Source organism: Melospiza georgiana, chromosome 5 (genome assembly GCF_028018845.1).
Source record: "Melospiza georgiana isolate bMelGeo1 chromosome 5, bMelGeo1.pri, whole genome shotgun sequence".
NCBI lineage: Eukaryota > Metazoa > Chordata > Aves > Passeriformes > Passerellidae > Melospiza > Melospiza georgiana.
In genome coordinates this window covers 63589564-63610099 of record NC_080434.1, presented here as the reverse complement: position 1 = coordinate 63610099, position 20536 = coordinate 63589564, and the positions used below count along the sequence as shown (strand labels likewise).

The window sequence follows — 20536 nt, the reverse complement described above, 5'->3', positions numbered from 1 at the left end:
ATTTCCACTTTGGTGAAACAGACCTCAGTTACACTAAAAAATAAAGGATGTGAGAAAAAGTATCTCTCTGATAAGTAAAACGAAACAGCAATAGGGAAAATTACAGAAATAGTTAAACATAAACATATTTTTAAAGTTGTTTCAAAAACTACCATGGAAATTAATAGATTCTTGTTTGACCCCTTCCTCTGCTATTAAAGATGGAAAGCACAATACATAGCCTTGAAATGGTATACCAAGGATAGGATTTTCTTTTAACCAGGAAATATTTTCAAAAAGCAATGTAAATCTTTTTGAAGGAAAAAAGAAATATCTACTCTGTTTTATTCTTCACAAATAGAAGACAAGCCAATATTTACAACTCTTGTACATTCAAGACAGCTGATCCTGGTCACAAACAGACAAATTATTTAAACTCATCTGGTAGTACTAAAAAGCACGTGCTGTCATACCAAGATTCTTCAGTTAAAGAAACAGACACTAAATTGGTATAACAGAAACAATATCTCTCTACATATATTTTAGTCCCTTTACCCCAGACAATATTTCAGAGTCCATTTACATATCTTTAATGAAGGTGAATTTGTGTGACTCTTTGAACTGAGAAATCTATTGGATTAAAAATCTTGACTCTTATAAAAGACCCATACCATCATCAAATGAGAACTTACTATTTCAATAAGGTACATGATAGCAAAGACTAACATTGACATAGAAAACAACAATATCCAGACCTGAATTACCTAATAATTTTTCCAAGCTTGCCTGAAATATTTTAGTATATTTAAAAGGATACTTTCAATCACACAGAAAACCATGCTATTTATTATTGCTCTGCAGCAAACAGGATATCAAGTGAGTGGATTTAATTCCTAATGAACTTACAGAGGGATGAGAAGAGATGGAATGGAGTCTGAAGAAAAAACGCACATACATCTCACGGAATATCTGATACAATTTGGAAGGTTCATGGTACAGAAAACAAAGTGGAGCAACTGAAAGGATAAAAGAATTATAATTGACTCAACACTGTAAACTGCAAAAAGAGTTCAATGATTAAGCGCATGAAGTATGAGGAGAAGCCAGGTAATTTATAGTACCACAATTTACAAAACCAGTACTAAACCAATTACTGAGAAAGAAGTATTCCATCACAGTCTATCATTTAATGTAAAAAGTCAAAAAAGGGAGTGTGATACATTCTACATATTATTCCTACATATTTCAAGAAGCTAAACCAATTAGAACCTGCTTACTACAGTGCTGGCTTCTGAATCATAAGAAATATGCTGTAAGGAGAGCACCCCTAAGGTGTAGGGCAATGTGAACAGTGCAAGTTTTTGATTAAACTGTCTCTAACTTTCAGTGTGCCATGGGGCCAGTGACCAGCTCCAAATTGATGCCCTATTTGTAAGACTGCTTGAAGACAGATATTGTGAAAATGAAAATATTACAAGAATAGCTTTTGGTTGCCACAATAACATCACTGAGTATGACAAACTCATGGAGCTATGTTTATTTCTTACAAGATCTGTAAACCATGGACATCTGGTAGTTTACTGTTTAGAAGTCTTCCAGCAGACCTGATTCAAAATAATTGATTACATTTGTAAAACAGCAGCTGTGAAACTTTGGTTGTTTTGTAAAAGTCTAGCATATAGATAAATCTGTTATATGTATGTGCTGCTCAAATATAACCATCATTTCTTGAGACTGACAGTCCATACACTCAGTGCATTCCCACAGACAGCTGTCATACCTTTTTGTGAACAGCCTTTTGATCTGTCCAGTCATCATGCTGACTGCTTCACTTTACAGACTTAATCATTTTAGCTGACAGTTTACATTATAACACACTCATAGTTTCTATCTGTACATTCACCTTCCCCTCCATTTTATAATAAGCTAGGGATATGGATATATTTATCTGTGTACGTATGTACACATACACACAGAGATATATGTACATTTCTTAATATATGTACAGATGTATGTGTGTGTGAATTTATTTTCTCATCTAAGTATTAGAGAATGTGGCTTAATAACAAAAATGGTGTCTGTGTATGAGAAGTGGGGTGCTAAGGTAGGGTGAGATGTTCACAGAAACACGTATTTCCATAGGGGCCAGAAAAGCAAAGGGTGTTACCCATGCTCATATTTTTAATGCTTGAAGATGGAAGTGGAAAACTTGTCAGTGTGCACATGTACATAAAGGCCTGAAGGGTCACAGAACAGCCTCTGACAGCTGGCACCCTGACAGTGAATGCATGCAAACAGGAAAAAGGGTATAGGATTTTCCTAAGGACCCCAACACTTCCTCACATAGCAGCACAGCATAGGATACAGCAGATGCTCTGCTTGGTCCCAGCCCCTGTAGCCACAGTCTTGAGCTACATTACCATCCTTCTGCTGCCTTGCTGTCCACCCTTCCCCCTTCTCACAGCCAGCATATTCTGAGCCTGTGCAAAGAGCAAGGACAGGAGGGAGGGAGGAAAACTCACACCTCTATTTGGGAGACTCTGTTCTCAAGGGCAGAGTCAAATCCAAACATTTTGAAAAGCAGTTCACACAGAACAAGTGAACGTCTCTAAGCAAGTCCCCAAGGAAGAGCTTGTGTCTTAAGTGCTCATTACTCCAAAGACTCTGGATTCCCTACTCAGGTTCAAATTTGCATTTCATATTTCAATTCCATTATTTTAATGACTGCATGTGATGATTAAATTTCATTATTAGCAAAATATAGCATTTTAAGTATAATCTTAAAATCTGCTTGCTCTGTGATGCTATGAACATCTTTGATAAACCAAAAGAAAAAACTGAAAAGCTGAAACATCTAATCTCACATCTGCAATAGCTGCAATATGTCTGTAACCCCAGATTTTTCTACTTTTTTTCCTAGAAATCTTGTTGATATTTGTGCTTTCCTCTATGAAGTAAATTAGCAAGCATTATGTTATGTAATGCTCTTTTAACATCTCTTGTAGGTAAATGTAGAGAGCAACAGGCCTTTCAGATTATTTATGTTTTTAAGAACTTTTTCCATGGGTAACTTGGTCTATCCAGAAGTGAAACACAAGGAAAGAGCATTTTCTTGGTAAACTTTATGCCTCTATTCATATAGATGAAGATGTGTAGCTTAGCTCAGCTATTAGCTCTCAAAGAAGAAATTCCCACATGGCAACAAGCTGTAATATGAGTAAATAAAACAGCCAGAAATTTTAAAAATTATATTCAATAATCTTCATACACAAAAAACCATAAAAGCACATACACAAGTTTAAAAGTTGCAGAAAAGTATATACAGCTTTAAACTTCAATATGAGGAAAAGTAATCCTGAGCTTTTAGCTTATGAGAATCACACTTACCATACATAGAAAAGCCATGGAAAGGAATTACACCTGCAAAACAAAAATATTTCTTTTCTTGTTCTTTAATAATCCTCTCTATGCATGCAATAAATATTATTCCCCCTCACATTATCAAATTGTATTCTGCCTACATCAGGAATAAATATTTCCTTGTTTATTGCACCTGCACAAATCTCCATCTTGCACATACCTAAGTACAGTATCAACTATGTCAGTACAACCAATGACATGCTTAAACACAAGCTACAGTTCCTAGACAGTCAAGTAAAGCTCAGTTTCCATGAAGCTGATACACAGAGGCTTTGCTGATAAGAGAACCTAATTTCAGATAAATGACAACCCATAAATGTCATGCACTGACAAGAATGGAGTAGGAAAAAAAGGAGGCCAAGACCTCAAGTAATTCATGTCGTACTCAGAACATTCACAGTACTTGGCAGTGGTAGCATGACAGCTTGCTCCTCCTTCCCAGCTGATCTTAGCTCCCATTCAGTGGATTTTATATAACACTGCTAACAGGTGGCTGCTTTGGCAAAAGATTGTAATAACAATGCTTCATGGCTACAAAGCTGCAGGATTTGCAGAGGCAAACACAGAGAAAAGCGAAACAAAAGTGTGTACTGCAAGTGACTACACTGAAATACATAAGACAAAAGACAAGGCCAGAGACACAGATTTAAGATTGGTGACATAAGGCCTTGAAAGCAAGAGGAAAAAGCTTGAAATACAAATGGAGGGAAACGATTCAATAAGGGATTAAAAAGGTCAAGATAAGAGCTGAAAAAACCAATTTTAATAACTGAAGTTATAACAACAGCAATGATATTAAAATTACATAGATCTGTTGTGTCAACACACATTTTGAAAGGAGAAGACTTTAGGGTGTGGTTTGTTAAGTACTGAAAAGCTGAGAGGTCAGCCAGTTTCATGATTTATCATTCAAACCCTCTAAGTGCTGATACAAGACTCAATACAAGCTGCTGTATCACAAGTTGTTTTCCTTCTCCTTCCCACACACAAAGACAAAATCTGTTGGTGATCACTGACACGAGGCTGAATGTGGGTTTGGAGTAGCTTCCATCCAGCTTACTCCTTTAAATTAATGAATTTCACAGAGTAATACCCAAACATAACTTGCAATAGAGAAAGAAAATATTATGTATTTGAGAAAAAAATCTTTCCAAACTACCACTAGAGGAGGCAAGAGTATCATTCATACCATTTGGAGGATAGAAAACAGCATATTCTTCCATTCCGAGTTTTCCTGTGAATCATCAAACCACAAATAAAATGTCATTAAGCTGTAAAAAGGTATAAAGATTTAAACAATTTAAATTAAAAAGTAGATTTTCAGCTACAATTACAAAAATCGTGACTAATTACATTACTGACCATCTGACATTGCTCAAAGTGTGGCAAGCAATGCAATGGGACAGGTACAATGTCAGATACAAAACTGAAATGCAGCACCAATAAAGAAGGATGACAAACAACAAAAAAGAAAAGCAAAATTTCAGCAAAATTTAAAAATTTTCAGTTCTATTGAGATTCTATCTGGGTGTGTCTTAGGAACTCTAAAGGTGTTTGCTGCAGACCTGGATGACAGGGAAGCTGTAGGAGGGAATAAGGGCAGACTGACCTAGGGACAGGAAAAGCCTTCAAACAGATACAACCACAGATAAAAAAATATTCAAGGCACTGTTAGGTCTGCAACAGAGGAAGATGGATGTTCTGATGTAACAAACAAATATTTAAGTCATCTGCTGGATTCAATAGAATTAAGTGAAGAAAATCACTGATCATATAACTTTTCTAACTTCCCTGCAAAATGAACACATTATTAAACCATATTTTAACTATAGAAATTATTAATCCAAAATCCATTAATAAAATTTAGCAATTTATTTAGAAATATAAAAGTGTGATTAAACATAATTACAACTAATTAAAACTTGCAATTATTTTAGTTCTAAAATGAGAACATTTAACTAAAAATTTAATTAATTACATGAAAATTTATAGAATATTCTGTGTACTCTATTTAGTATTTGCAATAGACTTCAGCACATGCAACTTTTGTCACGTTCAATGGAATCTGCACCTTGATATTTTCCTATAGCATAAACTGACTAAAATAAAATAAAAATTAACCTGCAAAATTCCTGCCTACTACCCCATGAAAACAAAATCCACTATTTTCCAATTATACAAATGAGTTGCTTCATTAAACTAAAAATTATTTTCTCCTTTTCCTTTCAACAGTTTGCTTGTTGTGCAAACAGGAATTATAATCTGGGAGGATGAGTATTTTTAGCATAAAGTACATCTCTTGGAAAATCAGCTAAAAATAGGACGTACAAGCCTTTAGGATTTGCACTGCACAGATTTAGGTATCAGCAACATCATTCCCAGGATTTGTCTAGGAATATGCAGGATGGTCTCCACTGCTGTGTTTCTGGGCTGCCACAGCTCTGTGTCTGAAGTGAGGCCTGGGATCCCACTGCTGTTTTGCCCTTTGCTGATTTCAGGGAGTAGGTAAAGAAAACTCCACCATTCAGTGAAAGACAGTAAAAAAAGCAATAAAAAAGAAATTTAAAAATTGAAAAAAAAACATTACTTATAGTGTTATAGTGACATAAGAGGCAGAAAGATGAAAACACTCAGCAGAGGTCCTGTGCAAAAAAAAGTACTTAGGGATCATACTTGGCTAAATACACAGGCACCAGGACCAAGGAAATCAATGGGAATGTAGAAGATGAAGGTGCATGGGAAAAAAAAGTGATTGGATTATTGAATGACTCAAGAAGGAAGGCAAAATTAGGAACCTCTAGGTAAAATCAAGGCAGGTGAGGTTCTAAGACACATGGAAACATCCAGAAGAATGGTATGAGAAGCTGGCAGAGAAGGCAAGTGCAGTGAAACAAGAAGTCTAAAGATTGTTAAGAAAAATAATGAGACCTCAAGTCAAAGAACATCCAAAAATAAGCTAACACTCTGGAAGATGCCATGCTTTTTTTAAAAAATCAGTGCTAAGTATGCTTGGTAAAGCTCTACTCTCCCACACTATTGAACAGTTCTTCAGCAACATGTTCTGCTCCTGTCTACAAATATTTGCAAAACTCACTGCTTTGCAAAGACAACATTCTATAACAACTTCCAGTTGCTAAATTTATTGGAGTTGCAGAGGACAATATTGTCTATTTAAACATGTAGCGCTGATAAAGACAGGCATTGTCATGATTTTACCATATTGTCATTGTTGTGTTTCATTTCTCCTGGTAAAACACTGCAGAACTATATACAGCAAAGTGGAGTAAAAGAACAACATTGCAATCTGTGATCAGCTTCTAAACTGTCAGAATCTATGCAGAAGTCAGCTGGATACATTTTTATTAACATTCTTTAAAGGGTAATCTACTCAGTGCAATAAACACAAAGCAAATTCACATACAGCATTACTGTATCAGTCAACAAAAATCTACATCATCTTTTTAGAAACAACTCTTTCTACCTTGTATGTAAGATTTAGGTGGGGTGGCACTACTGTAAGTAAAGTGCTCCAGTACAGATGTATCTCGAGAAAAACACAGCAACACCTGCAGAAAAGAAAGTCAGCTGATTAACTGGATCAAAGCAATGTCAAACAAATTTAATTTTATTAGCACCTATTAGATGCTATTTAAGAGAGCCAATAAGGTTGAGAGCTCTTCACCACCTTAGTTTGTTTTCCTGCTCGAATTTCCAGGCTCACTTTGAACTTGCTATAATTTTACATTCATGCTCATTTGTTATCATATTTATGTCCACATTCTTCCACCCTCCTCCTTCCTCCTTGGCAGGTGTTGATCCCCTTTTGCCACAACATTAGTGACTTTATGTGTACCTGGCTGCTTTTACAGCTTTTGGACTGTTTTTCAACTCAGTTACTATGACCTGGGGATGTCCTAGTAAGTGAATAAGCATACTAATCATTTACACTCTCAAATGTGTGCAGCTTTGGAAGAAATTACATTTGCTTTCATTACCAGGATCTTTACAAAATGCTTGCAAGCAATTCATCTCTTTCAAAAAACAGATTATAATGCCTGCCTTGTATCCTAAAGATCAAAAATGCACGTAGTATACTCTAAAGTATATTTGGGTTTTATTGTTTACATAAATGAAAACAACTGTATTCACAGCAACTGAGTATAAAATTAAGCCGTAAAAGCATTCATAGAAAAAAAAAACACAATAAAGAATCTCATCCCATCTGGAGTTGTAAAAATGGTAGTAATTAGTACTGTATTTAAAAATCTTCGTGTTTTCATGCAGTGAAAGGCTGCACTATGGAGAATGTACACGAGAGGGCAGACTTTGACTCCCTGCTGACTTTTGCACACCTGAATCCCTCTCTGTCGGGGTTTAAGCCCAGCTGGAAACCAAGCATCACTCTCAGCTCGCTCAACCCCTTCTCTCTCCCTCTCCACCCCGGTGGAATGGGGAGGAGAATCAAAGCAGAACTTGTAGGCTAAGAACAGTTTAGAAAGAGAATAATGGCAAATGATAATAATAATGATAATAGAAGACTAATGCCAGACCCTTCCCAAACCCAGACTGGCCACCCAATTCTGGGTAACTCCCCCCAGTTTCTATACCAGGCATGATGACATTCTTTGGTGTGGAATACCCTTTCATCAGTCCTGGCTATGCTCCCTCCCAGTTTCTTTTGTATACCTCCTGACTGCCAGAGCATGAGACAAGGAAAAAGTCCTTAGGATAAACACAACTTAGCAATACCCCAAAATATCAGCGTGTTATCAACACCATTCTCATTCCCAATCCAAAACAGAGCACTGCAACAGCTACTGAGAAGAAATAAACTCTACCCTAGCTGAACCCAGGACACTCTGCTCTTGAAGATCTTAAGAGTTTATTTTAACTGTAGTCAAGGTGTAAAAGGAGGAAATGTTTCACTATATAATTTATTGTGAATAAAAATGAATGCATTTTTCCTTCCACTAATTGGTGCAAACAACTTCCACATATCAGCATTTGTCAAAAGGAAACAAGCAAAATGACACACCTGACTATTATTGCTTTAAATTTTTTTTCATGGAAAGCAGGTCATATTTTGAGACTTTTTTTCTTTTTTGAACCTCAAAACTATTTCTCAAATACAAACATCTTTTAAAAATGAATAATACTTTCTTTATCTCAAACAGTTTAAACTAAATATTATTTTTCTGCAATACACAATCATGTTAATAGCTGCCAAAATATCACTGACAATAACAATGCACAGGCAAATGTAATTCTATGTGTATGTTAACTGAGGTGAACAAAAGAGAAACTAATCTGAACAGGACATAAACTATGTTTTCTCATAGGGGAAAGAATGTAACCTTCATTTGAGGCCCTCTTTGTTAGAATACACTGTCCAGTCCCATTATCTGGAAGTCTTTAAATGAAGACTCTGCATCTTTATAAGTGATAGACTCTAGCTCAAATCTAAGTTATGACTATGCCCAAAAACTCTGGGCAAGGTTCTTTGCACGTATTCATTCTGCAGGATATAAGACTAAATCGTTCAAATTGAACTTCTGGTCTGAAATAAAGAATTTACAAATCTATTAATCTATGTTATTTTCCTCATTAACAATATGATAGTGCTAAAGAAAACAATGGCCCTTTTCAAATACAGAAATATTAACCATAATATTGGAAATTTATAATGTAACTGAAAAGAGAACCACTGAATTAAAATTATTGAGGGAAAGAAAAAAAAACAACCAAAGTCAAAGCTTTTATCAACAAGAAATTGCTTTATTAAAAGTACCTGTATAGTTATGAAGAAGTAATAAAACTAAGTAAACTTTGGGAAAAAGAAAGGAAAGATATTAAAGGAAATAAATTCTGCCATTTCACAGTGTTTTTCCTGAAAACAGTTGTATGCTACTGAAGAGGTACCAATAACGCAACAAAATATCCTCATCATAATTTTAAACCCAGATTTTTTCATCTTGATGGACATTTCATCTGTTTCACAACACACAAAGGACACACTCTGCTCAATGGCTTGGAAAACTTAAGAGGCAGTAACTAGTCACGAAAAAAACCCATAAACCCAGTGCAAACCCGGAATTAATGTATCTGGTTTAAACTAACATTTTCATTATCTATCTTATTTAGCCAATATTTAATTCCATTCATCATATTAAATCAATAAATAATATCCCATATCTCAGTGACTCATTCAACAAAATTTTTCCAGTGGCTATAGAACAAAATAATTTGGCAGTAAAGCATTTGCAAATTAGGTTGGAAGAGGAAATTATCAAGGAAAATGGATAACTTTTTTCTAGAACAATGTCTGAGGAATACTACAAAATGGCAATCAAAACTAGAGCAACAAATAATTAGAAGTTTGAGATATTTGCTGCTTCAAAGCCCTGCAGTAAAACTAGCCACATAATTTTTCAGAGGTTTTTGGTGAGTCTTCTTCAAACTACTAAAGACAGTTTAGTCTTTTTAATGATTTTCATTCTGCAGCTATTTTTTTAGTCAGTAGAGATATAAAAAAGGAAAACATTCAACTGGGTTATATATTGAGAATGATGAGCAAAATCTATTTCTGATGGCCTTAAAACAAAATATTACATCATATACTACTTCCAAGTTCTTCATAGTTTGTAATCCCCTCCCTACTGCAAGTGTCAGTTAATGACTAATTAATGTCATGGTGGTCTACATAATGAATGAAAAAGAAATAGGAACCAGATTTTCACATCCCAAGATGAAAACACAGTATTAACAATAATGAAGATCATCTTTGACCATTAAATCAAGAAAAACTCTTACATGTAAATATTTATTGAACAAATATCAATGTTTGCATTGACATTATTCAGACAGTTTGAGAATTTCACAAAATCACAGACTAACTCGGTTGGAAGACATCTTCAAGATCATTAAGTCCAACCCAGCCCTAACACCTCAACTAAACCATGGCACTGAGTCCCACATCCAGTCTTTTTTAAAACACATCCAGCGATGGTGACTCCACTACCTCCTCAGACAGACCATTCCAGTACTTTATCACTCTTTCAATGAAAAGCTTTCTTCCTAATATCCAACCTAAACTTCCTTGGTGCAGCTTGAGACTGTGCCCTCTGTTTCTGTCAGCTGGCACCTGGAGAAAGAGACCAACCCCACCTGACTGCAAACACCTTTCAGGGAGCTGTAGAGAGTGGTAAGGTCACCCCTGAGTCTCCTTTTCTCCAGGCTGAGCACCCCCAGCTCCCTCAGGGGTTCCTCACAGGGTTTGTGTTCCCAGCCCCTCTCCAGCCTCGCTGCCTCCTCTGGATGTGCTCAAGTGTCCCAAGGTCCTTCCCAAACTGAGGGGCCAGAGCTGGACACAGCACTCGAGGTGTGGCCTCACCAGTGCTGGCACAGGGGCAGGATGAGCTCCCTGCTCCTGCTGGCCACACTGTTCCTGACACAGGCCAGGATGCCCTTGGCCTTCTTGGCCACCAGGGCTCCCTGCTGGCTCATGTTCAGCCGGCTGTCACCAGCAACCCCAGGGCCCTTTCTGCCTGGGCCCTGTCCAAACACACCGTCCCCAACCTGTAGTGCTGCAGGGGGTTTTGTGGCCAAAATGAAGGACTCAGCACTTGGACTTACTCAACTTCATCTTATTGGACTCTGCTTATCCATCCCATTGTTCCAGGTCTCTCTGCAGAACTCTCCTACCCTCCAACACATCAACACACACTCCCAGTTATCCGCAGATTTACTGATCAAAGACTGCATCCCCTCATCCATGTCGTCAATAAAAATATTGAACACAGACCCCTGAGGACACCACTGCTGAGCAGCCACCAGCTGGATGCAGCACCATTCACCACCACCCTCTGGGCCCGGCCATGCAGCCAGTTTCAGTAACCCAGTAGAGTGCTCCTGGCCAAGCCCTGGGCTGCAGCTTTTCCAGGAGGGTGCTGTGGGACACAGTGTCAAAGGCCTTGCTGAAGTCCAGGTACACAACACCCACAGCCGTTCCTGCATCCACCAGCCAGGTCACCTGGTCATAAAAGGATATCAGGCTGGTCAAACACAACCTACCCCTCCTAAATCCGTGCTGCTGGCTGGGTCTGATACCCTGGCCCTCCTGTGAGTGCTGTGTGATACCACTCAATATAAACCGTTCCATAACCATACCAGGTACTGAGGTCAGGCTGACTGGTCTATAATTACCAGGATCCTCCTTCCCAGCCTTTTTGTGAATGGGCGTCACATCAGCCAGCTTCCAGCCATCTGACCCCCACCAATCAGCCAGTTTTGTGATGGGAGCAATCCTACAAGTAACCATACTTGTCACTACCTTATTTAGAATCAATGTCTTTAATTTAAAAATATGTCAATATGCTTATTGCAATAGGTCACTGTAAAGCAAGGGGGTATTTTAAATGGAGCCCTGAATATACTTCTCATTACTTAGTTTTTCTGTACACAACAACTTTTAATTGTTGGGGGTTACTCACTGCAAAGCTGGAGAGAGGACAAATATGGCTGACTGTATTTTCCAGCTTAGTGCACTGGAAAGACATTGTGTATGGTCCTTCATAGCAGGAGTTGTAGAAGCTTGCCCTGCTTAATCTGTTGAAGTGCCCAAGATTGCTATGCAGAAGAGAAAGTATATGCAGTGAATAGATCTATCTGTCCCATTGTACTCTGCCTTACAAAGGCAGTTCTCCCTCCAGGATGATACAATCCTACAGAAATATACCTCCTAGGTTTTCTAACCAAAAAATAGTTACATACCTGATATAAATAATCCTCAAATACAAAATAGTAATCATCGTTGCTTGCTGTCAGCTTCACATCCTGTAATAAAAAAATACAAGACTTTGAAGCCAAAAGACCTTTCTTCAGACTCCCATGGAGGCTAAACTTAACATGGTGACAGAAGACACTGTTTCACTTTCATTCAAAGAACTACAGCTAAGCTTAGACTCCACATTTTAAAATTTAAAAAATGCTGTATTAATTTGATTATTAGGTATTCTATATTAAGAGTTGAAACCTGAAATGGAAGCAGTCATACCCTGTTGGTTCTTTCTCACAAACCCAGTTACTCATTCAAATGAAGATATCATTCCTTTATGACTTAATGGTTCAACCCAAACTCAACACAAGAGACAACACAGGCACAAGGAATAAGTTCACAATAATAAGTTCACACTAATGATTTTTGCACTCCTCAAAACCAAACCATCTAGTATTTTCTTTGTTACAAAAACCAACAAGAAGATACAAAGTGTGATAAGCACATGAACTCACTGTTTAGTGAATTACTTACTTTGTAAATCAGGCTGTCCACTAAAAGGTTGTGTTGAATCACATTTGACTTAAGCTGTTCATAATACAAGATGTCCTAAAATTAAGAATATTACCATCATTTGAGACATGACATGAATATTTAAAGTAAAAAAATTAATTTTGAGCAATTAAAAAAAAAGAAGCATGTGTTCAATGTGTTCAACTGAAAAAGCACTGCATATTTATGAAGCATCTATCATGGTTTGTGTCCAAAAATGTGTTTCATTTCTTACGTTATTTAAAATTTTTTCAGTTATAAAACAAAAATCTTACTATTTTCATCTGATTCAACATTTCTTCTTCGTCTGCTGAATTTTCATGTAACATTGATTTGTAAACTTTTTCTCTCTCAAAAATATGTTGCATTTTCATATAGACTGCAGCTTTTCTGAAAATTAGAGGTGGTATAAAAATACCATACCTCCAAATATACTTATCTTTCCAAACTGAAATTAAGTACATTTCAGGATTGCAGTGAGCAGCCTTCTGGACCTTACAGAGCCACATCCCAAAACATTCATATTGTATCCACTTGAGAGCATAAGAGAGCTCTGAAAGGACTGGCCTAGAGAGAACAGTATCTTTCAGCAGAACCCAGCAAAGCTACTTTTAACAGAATCTGGATATTCACCTTCTCTGAAAGAAAGGTTTGGATTACTCAGCAACCTCCGTGCCAGCACAGTCCACATGTGTCCTGTCATGAAATCCCTGGCACTAGAGCTACACTCACTGATGAACTGCTGGCAGGTCATGACCCATTTTTAGTCACCCTTACCATGTGATTGCACTTGCCTCTCAATCTAACAAGGACAAAACAAATACCTAATCAGATTACATAAAGAGAAAACAGAAGAGTTAAAGGAAGACCCTCCCAGTGAATTCTTGAAGAAGGCCCAAAGCTCATTCTCCTTTTGCCAGAGATCTGTGAAATCTACTTGTAAAGTACATCCTTCTGCAGCCAAAGATGATAACAGTCTGTTACTGTAACTGGGTTTTCTGCTGTTTGAATGGTACAGTGGGGACCTTTGGCTACTGATCCTAATCTCAAACACCTTCTGATAAGGCAGATTTACATAATGTCCCATTATGAACTTGCCGCCTCACATATTTATTAAGTTTTTAAACTTTGGAAACTACATTTAGTAATACCTATAGCAAAGTAAAGCACCACTGATTTTTCCATGCTGGAATTTTCAGCATTAAGATTTTCCACGTATTAACTCAAAAAATGGGGAAGAAAAAGCCTATCAGATAATGAACAAACTTCTTTCCTAAACACTGTTTCAGTAGCATGCAGAGACTAAACAATTCTGCAACACTATGAACAGAAGGGGAAAAAAAATTAAACAGATTCTCAGTAAGTGTGTGCCATCCATTTCATTCAATGAGACAGACATCCCACAGGAAATAACTGTGATTCTCTGATTCAAGATCATATGATTAAAATATATATACAGAAAATTGGACAGACAGTATTAACTGTGACACCGTTCACCTTCAAATGTTTGTCTTTGTAACCCTAAAAAGGCTCTTTTAACACAGTTCCTCTGAAGTGTACCATTACAAATGAAAACTGAGAAACAATTCATTGTCAGGCAATGTGTTTATACATTTCTAAATAATCCTGCATACAGAGCTCACAGTTTATCACTTTTATTATTACAATGCTTGATTGTTAGTATCATTCCTTGCTTGGCTGTGTATTAGCTTTATACAGAGGCTGAGCTTTACTGAATAAAATTGTCCAAACAACAATATCAGATGCTAGCACACACAATGTTGCCCATACCAAACCCTCATAATGTTTCACATCAAAGAAAGGAAATTCACATTTCATGTGATTTAGAGATTCATACAGCTAGAAATGTAACAGAACCTAAATTGCAAATCAGAAATATTACGGCAAGGAATGTCCGCAGACAACTCAACTCCAGCAGAGGAACTATTCACAAGAGGTAGAGAAAAGAAATATTAGATAAATCCATAAAGTCTACATGAAATTCAACAGATCATAAAACAGCTACATGTATATGGAAACTGCTTTGCTATACTTCACAAAAAAGAAAGCCATGTATTCATGCAAGAAGAACATCTCAGGGTGTTAGCATTTTGGCAGTAGTCACAGCTTACTTCTGTGTAAGAAACATTAGTTAATGCAGTGCTTAAACTGAACCATGGCTATTCAGCTTATAACATAGCTGTGGTAATCCACATGCTGTTCTACCTGATCCATGGGCAGCCTGCTAGGACTCATTCAGAAAATCAATCTTTTAAATGCATGTACTCAAAGTTCACAGAACAACTTTAACTTAGAACCCAGGACAAAAAATGCTATGCAAAAATAGTCTTGGAAGAGAAGACAGAAGATTGTGACAGCTGTTACATTAGAAGAGTTTCAGTTTTGCATGAAGAAAACTGAAAGTTTAAGGTGTTACCTCACAGCTTAAATTATTTTCTTCAACACAGTGTATCTTGTCCCAGCTTGATAACGTCTGTTTTCTATGGGGACTGAGAGTGCATTTTGTATTTCACTGTTTTTCAATCCTTTATTTTGACAATCTCAAAGTAGCAGACTATTTTCCCACTCTGCATCACTTTATCTGCCCTTACCACTTTTTCTCATTGTTATCATTACCATTTTCTAGCCACTTGCCCTCATCTTTCTGGAGTTCCTTCAGCATCATCACAAAGCACTGTCTCACCACTAATTCCTTGCACACAATCTACTCAGTTCAGTCTCAAGGCTCTGGATCTGGCAGAATGTCTCTTAAATGCAAACTTCTACTGCATTCAGCCTCAGAATAATGCACATGCTTAAAATAGTTTATTTTTCTTTTTCATCTATAGCTGACAAGTATAATTTGCTAAGTGTGTAAAAAAAAACAAGGTAAATTATTATGTACATATAAAAGCCTCACATCAACGTTTTCCCAATTTTGCAGACCTTAAAGAGGGATTTAACTTTCTAAGGTACATTAAATACAATAACTATGGCATGGCTTCAGATACTGAAAAATTTCATTGTTGAGGACTTATATCAAATATAAGGTACAATGAAAAACTGTTGCAGTACAAGTGAACATAGAAACAACCCACATCTTACCAGCTCCTCTCTTAAGTCTTTCTGATTATACCTATGCAGAGTATATGCCATAATATATAAAGCAACTTATAAGATATGTAACTGCATATGATGATAGGGTTAAACAACTGTGAAAAAGCTTTTTATAAAACTTAGCAAAGATATGAGCAGTTCAGTCTCCTTCCCAGGTATTTTTTCTTGTCCCTTCTAAAAAAAATCAGGATCATACAGGAAAATCTCAGGAGTCAGTCAGATCAACTGAATAATTTGTTCTACGGTATTTTGCTCACATATCTATTAAAAATTAGGAAGAGTGGCAAAAACTTCACCACAGTCCAGAGCTTTTTAAATCATAAAATGTTTATCAGTTTCTGTGACAACTCGGTAGAGCATTTCTATTTTGGAAAAAACATCACTAGAAAATATGTGCTTGCACTTTTGTGTTCTCACCTAGTCTTCACATTTTACTCTCCCTTCACTGCTTACCTCTGGCTGATTGGAAATGTTAAGAATGAGAGCCCACAGATCAGCTCGGAGGGCTGTTGGACATCCCTGACGAACATACTGCTGAGCTGCAGCACTATCTTGCTCTGCTAACACTGTAAGAAACAAACAGGTAAAGAGTTGATGTAGTGTAAGACTTCTATCAAATACCTTAATGTTTAACTTTAAAAACTGGCTTACCATGCTGTAAGTATCAGCTAATAGGCAAATACTGAAAAGATATCGTTTCCACTGCAATTTTTAAGTAATCCCTTGGGAAATAATGCAATTGGTATTAATCAGCAAAGCTATACTACATTTTGTCATAAAATAGGACTGAGTATGTACACATGACTATATCAAGGCTAGTTGCAGCTACTAAGCTGGCATCATGCAGAACAAGCAGCCATTTATAGCCACAAAATATTCCAGGCTTTACTATGAGTGGTATCTCAGTTGAAATAGGAGATTGCCACTCATTCTGGCTTTTTTTGTGTCTTCCTTCTTTCCATGTTAACTATATGAGTATCTTCACAGATAACTGTGGGGCAGAATTTTCCATTTCAGAGTGTACTGTCATGTTCTCTCATTATTGGTATATTTACTCTAGAGGATAAAGACATAAAAAGATATTGGTTTGCCTTCATATTGACATAAAACAAATACTCTACTGCTGACAGGTCTGCTTATTTGGGTCACAAGTTGTGAAGCTTCAGGCTACTCTGTCACAAGGGCCTCATGCTGAATACAGTACTGTATATACCACAGAAGAGATTACTTCGTTCCCTACTTCAATCTATAAACTTGAAAGACAAACATCTTCAGCTATTGTAATCTGGTAAAAATGTTCCTCACCAAGGGTGTGTGATTAACTGTACCCTGGTACTCAAAATGTCCTTCACAAAAGAGAGAGTTGGTGAGAAATTTCTTTGTTATTATCTAGACATTACATAGGTGTTTGACTGCTACTCAGAAGTTTCCAAATCCATTTCCTCTAATTTTTCTGAAGTGTCTAACAGCTTGCTTTTCTGTATCTCATTGAACTTGATATTCACAATATCCTCAGACTCGGAAATACATCTAATATAAAAGCAAAATCAATACCTCAGTGGCAAACAAAGTCATAACTAACACCTGTTAGAGCATGCAGCAGGACTCCCGCTGCATGAAAAGATATTTCAGTTTTTGGTCAAGGCACTCACATATTTACAAAATTTTTGATCTTTGAATATAGGAAAAGCTAAGGCATTCTCTACAATAGAGCCTCTCAGTATAGACAATATGACAAATATATATACATATATATATGTGTGTGTGTGCGTGTATATACATATATATATATATAAATATATATATATATATTTATATACACAACAAATATGAATGACAATGTGGAGTTGAATGAATGGCTCAAGAAGTCCAGAAAAAATAATTTATTGGAAGAATGGGAAAAGAACAGAGAGGTGGACAGTACCTAATTAGTTGCTCTTGGATTAGAAAATTGACAGTGTAAGGACAGAAAGATTCCAACAAAAGAAGAAAGAAAGAAAGAAAGAGAGAAAGATCCTTGTTTTGTTACTGCAACAAAAAAAATAGGATGAAGAACTTTTTGGACAGTATCCTGCCATTTTTTTCCTTTAATGTTAATGTTCAGGAATCAGAAGAGTAATGAGTAAACATTGGTGTATTTCAACCATTCCTTGTATGCTTCTTCTATAAGCAAACTTAAACTATTAAATTATTATTTCTTTTAACTTCCCCTTCCTTTTGTAAGTTATTTCTCAACCTACAAAAATAATCCTGGAACTTTTCAGAAAAGGCAGTATAAAGAGACAAGTAAGTGAATATTCCATAGTGGCTAATATGGAATACTAATTGCTAACACTGCAATATTCTGCAATTGCAACTGATTTTACTAAAAGGACTATTCTGACACAAAGGCATAGATCCCATTACAATGATGAGATCTTTGTGTGCAGAGAAGGGACTCCACAGAATTTTGATTTTAAACTGAAATTCAGTAGTGCAATAAGTTAAGTTGCCACCAAAAAGATGTCAATGTGCTTCCTATTTTGTTTTTATTGAAATACCTGTGGAGCTCTTTATCTAATAGCTGCTGGTAGACTGCAAATGTTTGCTTTTCTGTCCCTGTCTAAATGATAACAGTATTAGTGATTGTCTATCTAAATTACAAGTCTAAGTTCTCAAAATTCTAAGAGGTACATGCAAATACCAATTTACTAAATGCATTCTTAACTACTCCGTTTATTATAGATAAAAACAGATCCATACCTTTCTGCCCAACACGTACATGTTCATTTTCAAAGAACTCTAGAAAATAAAAACACAGAAAAGCATGACAAAAAATAAATGAAAAAGACCCCCCAGCTGATAATGTATTTAATATTTTTAACACACATCATTACATTCAGCTGCTATTTATTGCTAATATCACTAAAAGTTAACCTGCACCAGAGTCAAAGTTCTTTTTCAAAAACTAATTTTGTGTTTCAAAAACACAAATATCAAAGCAGCACTATACTACATGATTTTCAACTAGGCAAGTTTCCATTTAAAAAGAAAAATATTGTGATATTACAGTGATTTCCATTTTTATGTGGAAATACAATTTTAAAACCTCTTCCTACAGCAACAGATTCATACATGGAAAACCAACAGAGATTATATGCTATTTAAGTTACTGAATATTAATATATGGATATGTCCTGTAATATTTTGACAACAGCTATTTTAAGTGTTTGTATATATATATATGTATAAAAAATACACCTATCTGTTAGCTGGATTAACATTTACTGATAATTTCTGTATTTCTGGAAACAGGCAATGTGGTTCTCTAGATCTTGCAGTGTTCAAACATATTGAAATGAATGTATTCTCTACTTAAAGTGATGTCTTAAAAACTTCTCCAAATCTGACTCTTCATATATGCAATGTTTTCTATTATTAGCTATATTTTACTATAAAAATCCCTTCAATCATAGTTACAGAACAGATATTTATTCTTTACTGTGGGAAAAAGACACAATTTTTAAAATCATTTCAAAGGATTCTACTCATTAGTGTTCTGTTTGAATGACTGGAGCATGGCATTAGCTTACCAGGAGGCACTTGTGCTGAATCATCAATACCTAGCTGTCCTATATTTAAGCCTAGTTCACTAAAGTCTTCTTTCTGGAAAGGAACAGAACCATAAAATATAAACAAGTTTAATTCTCTAAATCATTTGAGATTTATTTTGGAAGGCTTACTGGGAATATTTTCTGAACCAAATTAAGTTCTTCTAAATGCACACATTTGAAATAGAATCTCACATCAATTCTTACTTTAGTTTTACACATAAGTCCCAGTTTGCATGTCAGGTGTGGATGTCACTACACCTGGATGTAGTGAAGGGGTAATGAAAGACTGGGCTAAGGATCTCTAATTCCCATCTCTTTTCCAACCCAGATGAAGGTTTTTCTACTAGCATATAATCTGCAAGAGCCTCATCAGTGAAGCATTGAGAAAAACTCTCCCATATAATACACTAGTACTCAAACACTTCCTTTCATTTACAACCTGACAATAAAGGGATTTAAAATTATATTGAGAACAAGGTCAGAAGCTAACTCATTGTCAGGCTACTGATCCTGTACAGAATCTGCAGAATTGAGATGTGCTACAAATTTGAAGTTTCTTGTACAGAAGAAAAATGATTAAGTGAATAACATGTACAGAAGTGTATTTCTGGCACAAATTAAACCTGTGTAGTATAAAATGAAAACTTCTCTCCTGGCAGAAATTTTACTGGTTATGTTTTATTTCTCATTAAAAATATTTTTTTCATAGAACTTTTTTATGCTCTGTATTTTAACTACATATTTAGATTGATTTTCATTTTAAAAAGGAAAAATTTATGATACTAATATTCATTTTTATTAGTTGGAATCATTTTCATTAGAAAGGAAAAAAAACTCCTACAGAAACCTCTTATAAGAAAAAAATATACTTACCAATTCTGGAATATCTTTAACTTTTAAGGGAACCTGAATTAGTCCCAGATGATTTCTGAAACTAGGCTGCTCTCCATTTTCATAATTTGGGTTTCGAAGATTCATCAGTACCTTAAAAATTGTAGCTCTGTCATTTCTTGCTTACATTCAGAACTCCTCTCAGCATCATCAGCATTACAAACAGTACATTCAGCACAAAATAATTTCCCACAACTTATATATATATACA

The 20536-nt window shown here is 35.9% G+C and overlaps 1 protein-coding gene across 1 annotated transcript in view; it reads right to left on the bottom strand.

Annotated features, from left to right (window-relative positions):
* TBC1D19 (TBC1 domain family member 19) overlaps nucleotides 1-20536 on the bottom strand; it is a 46112-nt gene that overhangs the window by 3524 nt on the left and 22052 nt on the right. The window contains exons 8-17 of the mRNA XM_058024814.1: nucleotides 20308-20418; nucleotides 19414-19486; nucleotides 18584-18622; nucleotides 16295-16407; nucleotides 12707-12781; nucleotides 12169-12231; nucleotides 6881-6965; nucleotides 4589-4633; nucleotides 3367-3399; nucleotides 886-995 (exon numbers count right to left, since the gene is read on the bottom strand). Coding sequence (XP_057880797.1) covers nucleotides 886-995; nucleotides 3367-3399; nucleotides 4589-4633; nucleotides 6881-6965; nucleotides 12169-12231; nucleotides 12707-12781; nucleotides 16295-16407; nucleotides 18584-18622; nucleotides 19414-19486; nucleotides 20308-20418 — 747 coding nt within the window. The remainder of the gene's footprint in view (nucleotides 1-885; nucleotides 996-3366; nucleotides 3400-4588; nucleotides 4634-6880; nucleotides 6966-12168; nucleotides 12232-12706; nucleotides 12782-16294; nucleotides 16408-18583; nucleotides 18623-19413; nucleotides 19487-20307; nucleotides 20419-20536) is intronic.